A 3673-nucleotide genomic window follows, 5' to 3' on the forward strand; every position below is an offset into this window, starting at 1 on the left:
ATTTGCATGTGGTAAAACCTCATGGTATCTTCTCCACGGCCCTGTGAGGCAGGCCCTGATAAATCTGAGACCCTGGGGGCGAGGCCACTGAAGCTCCGAGAGGCTGGTAGCTGGCCCGGGGCACACAGGCCGCGCGAGCAGAGCTGGCGGATGCCCCGATCTCACCCGCTCACCCCTTCCCGCCCGCCTGCCGCCCAGCAGTCCTCCTCCAGCTGCTTGCTCCTCCCAGGGCCCGGAGGACACGTGGGGACAAGGGTGGGGCCTGCGAGTCGGGGTGGAGGCTGTCCTCCGCCTCTCTCCCAGCCACCGCTCACCCCGGGGGAGAGCTGGGAAGTGCTGGGACTCTCACTGTCTCTCCTGCAGGGCCTGGAGCTGTGTCGTGTGGTGGCCGTGCACGTGGAGAACCTGCTCAGTGCCCGGGAGAAGCGACTCACCCTGCCCCCCAGCGAGATCACGCTGCTCTGAGCCAGCCCCCAGCCCCCAGCCCCCCCCCCCCCGTGTCAGGAGGCTTGCTCTGTGGCCCCGGGGGCTTCCTGGGTCAGAACCTTAGGGGAGACCAAGAGGCAGTAGGTGGAGCGGCCCAAGTCCCCAGGAACCTGAGAAGACCGGTGCAGGGTTGGGATGGACTGCAGTGTGCAGACGTGGGCCAGATAGCAGCAGGCACTCCCAGAGACGGACCCGTGCGACCCCTGCCACCTACCCCTGTGGCCCTACCGCGACTCCCTCGCGGCAGGGAAGCCCCACGGCCAGAGCCGAGGCAGACTGAACCTGCCTTTGCTTCCCCGGGCGTCTGGTGCCCAAACCTGCCCCACCTCCCTGTCCCAGTCCCTCACATGCCGTCCTCAGGTGCCCCTGCTCTGCTGCTGAGCTTGGATTCGAGGCTCTTGGTCATTCCTGTGCAAATGAAAGGTATGCCTGGCAGCCTTTCCTCCATACAGTTGTTGAGCAACTGGAAAACGAGCCTGAGGGAGGAGGCAGGAGATGGAGGCCCAGTCGTGCCTCTGAATAGAGCTTCCAGCAGACACATCCATCCTTCTCTCTCCCTGCAGGCCCCTGTCCCTCGATCCCACACTCCTTGGTAGCCCCAACCCCAGGATGGGCCACACAAGATGTGAGAGTGGTATAGCAGAGCGAGAGAGATGTTTCGTGTCAGCGGCTGGGGAAGGAGACATCTGGGAGAGGGCTTCCCAGAGAATGGGACACTGGGGGTTAGGTTTTGAAGGATTAGTAGGAGTTTGCTAGGAATAGAGGGAAGGGAGGAGAACGAACATTCTAAACAGAGGAAACAGTGTGTGTTCCCTACTGTATCCCCCAGAGCCTAGAACAATGCCTCACGTGGAGCAGACGCTTAAAAAATACTTGTCATGTGACTGAAAGAATAAATGAATGTGGATGGAAAGTGCTGGTGCTCTGCGGAACTTGTGGGGGAGGGAGAGGCAGGCTGGATGATGTGTGGGAGCATAATTGGCTAGGGCCGTGGTGTCAGAGGAAGGGTTTATTTACTCATTCAGTGTCTGTTGAGCACCTACTGTGTACTAGGCAAATGCCAGGCAATGGGAGTTGCTCACAGTTAGTGGCTCTGTCCAGGTGAGAGGACTTTTGGGTTTCAGAATGCAAGTGGGCTGAGCCGGCGGTGGGCGGGGGCACAGCTGAAGCACATGGATCGGGGAGGAGCCTCCCAGCCCAACCCTGGCCCCGCTGCAGACTCCTGAGCTAGGTGGTGTCTTAGGTCTGAGTCTGGGGAGGTTTCATACCCAGCATCAGATGGCTGAACACCAGCTGTGGGATTTCAGGACCTGGACCTGAAGGCACAGGCTCATGTTTTAATAGCGGTTTTAGTGCCTCAGGGGTGGCACCCCCAGGAGGCAGAGTAGGAAGCCTCAGGGGTGGTGGGAGAATCAGGCCGTGCTGGAGCCCCCAGACCCAGAAAGACAGGAACTCCAGGTGGACGTGGGGAAGAGCCAGGGCAGAGGAACCAAGCCCCAGGGCGCCTGGCCTGGTGTGCGGTGAGCACATAAGGGGACATGTGTGGGAGGCATGGGAGCCTGAGGCAGTCACGTCCTGTCTTCGTGGGGAAATCGAGGCCCCAGAGGTGAAGCGAGTCACCGCTCATTGGCCTGGCCCAGAGTCAAACGCAGGCAGGCTGGCTCCAGCGTGCAGCTGCCTCCTGCTGAGGCTCGCGTGGGAGGGGAGGGCCCAGCTGCGAGCATGGGGGAGCCACTGAGGGGGTGTCTGGGAGCCCTGGAGAGGAGGTGATGCCCATGTCGTCCGGTGAGCGGAGCATAGGGGTCTCTGGTAGGACTTTCTGATGACAGGTAGTGAGCTCCCTGCCACCAGGTGTGTGAGCGGAGCCGGATGCCCCCTCTTGGAGGGCGGCTGAGAGGTGGGCACTGGGCTGCTGAAGGGCCTGAGCCCTTTGCAGCCCAACATGCAGGCAAGGGGGCGCTGCCCAGCAGCCTGGCCCTGGCCTTGCCCACTGGCCACCTTCTCACCACCTGCAGCTGCCTCCCTGCCACCGCCACCAGCCGCGCCCACCAGTCTGGGTCAGAAAAGGGCAGGAGCCGATTCCCTTCCGGCTCCGCGCCCCTTTCCCCTGCACCCACTGCTGCTTGGAAGGGAGGGTCAGGGCCAGGGCCCCAGGTGTCCAGGCTTCCGCATCGCACAGGCCCTGCTGGCCTGGACTTTCCGTCACCCAGGACAGCCCTCACCTCCCAGCAGGGACTGGCAGGCCCCTCGTTTAGGACGTGTTAACAGGCCCAGACTGGAGGCCAGAGGTCCTCTGTGCGTCACGTACAGGACACAGGACTTCATCTCATTCTCGCGCCCACTGCACAAGCGGGCACTGATGTCACTGCCGTTTTACAGAGCTTGCCCGGGGTCCTACAGCCCGTCAGGAGCTCAAGGTCCAAACCCTCGTCTGCCGGGTGGCAGGGTCCGGAGCTCAGGCCCCGACGAAGCCGGGGCGGTGGGTGGCGAGGGCGCAGGGACGCGGGGCCGGGCGCACACGGTCAGGGAGGCGAGGCCACGAAAGCCGAGAGGCGCCTCCTCGCAGCGAGGACCTAGGGAGGCTGCGAGAGGGGGAAGGAGCCGGGGGAGGCACAGCGACCGGGAGCGCGACCGCGCGTGCAGGCCTGGCGGTCAGGCGGGGCCGCGAGGGTCTGAACAAAGGCCTGGGCGCCGGGCAGGGCGCTGACTCCGGGGCCGCGGCCCGCGCTCCCGTCCCCGGCTCCCCGCCGTCCGGGGGCGCCCGGTCCAGGAGGGCCGCGCACGCGCCGCCGCCGGGACGTGACTCGGGCAGCGTCCACGCCGGGCGGCGGCGGCGGCCAGGGGGCGGCGTCTGTGGCCACGGCCGTCGGGCCAGGGGCTGCGCTGGGGCTCTCGGCCCCGCACTCTGAGCGTTTCCCTGCGCGCGGAGGGTTTCCCTCCGGCCGGGTCTCCACTCAGGCACTCGCTTAGCCACCCGGTCACCTTGCAGGGGTCCTCGCGGCCCACCCGCCGCTCATTCGAGGACGGACGCAGTAGGCAAGGCGACCGCCAGATTGACAGACATGCGCGCCAACCGGCTCCCGGAAGCTTCCGTATTATCCCGCCCAGCGCGTGGCCAGTGGGCCAATGACAGACGTGGAAGCGCCAAGGGGGCGGTGACCGGGCGGCCTGGGTTGTGGCGGTTCCC

The 3673-nt window shown here is 65.0% G+C and overlaps 1 protein-coding gene across 1 annotated transcript in view; it reads left to right on the top strand.

Annotated features, from left to right (window-relative positions):
• The window catches only part of MYO15A (myosin XVA), a 48460-nt gene extending 47071 nt beyond the window's left edge, over positions 1-1389 (top strand). The window contains 1 exon segment of the mRNA XM_057715636.1: positions 364-1389. Within this exon segment, the coding sequence (XP_057571619.1) occupies positions 364-465 (102 nt within the window). The 3' untranslated portion in view covers positions 466-1389.
• Positions 1390-3673: the final 2284 nt, after the last annotated feature.

The sequence above is a fragment of the Hippopotamus amphibius genome, chromosome 17 (assembly GCF_030028045.1).
Source record: "Hippopotamus amphibius kiboko isolate mHipAmp2 chromosome 17, mHipAmp2.hap2, whole genome shotgun sequence".
Classification (NCBI taxonomy): Eukaryota; Metazoa; Chordata; class Mammalia; order Artiodactyla; family Hippopotamidae; genus Hippopotamus; species Hippopotamus amphibius.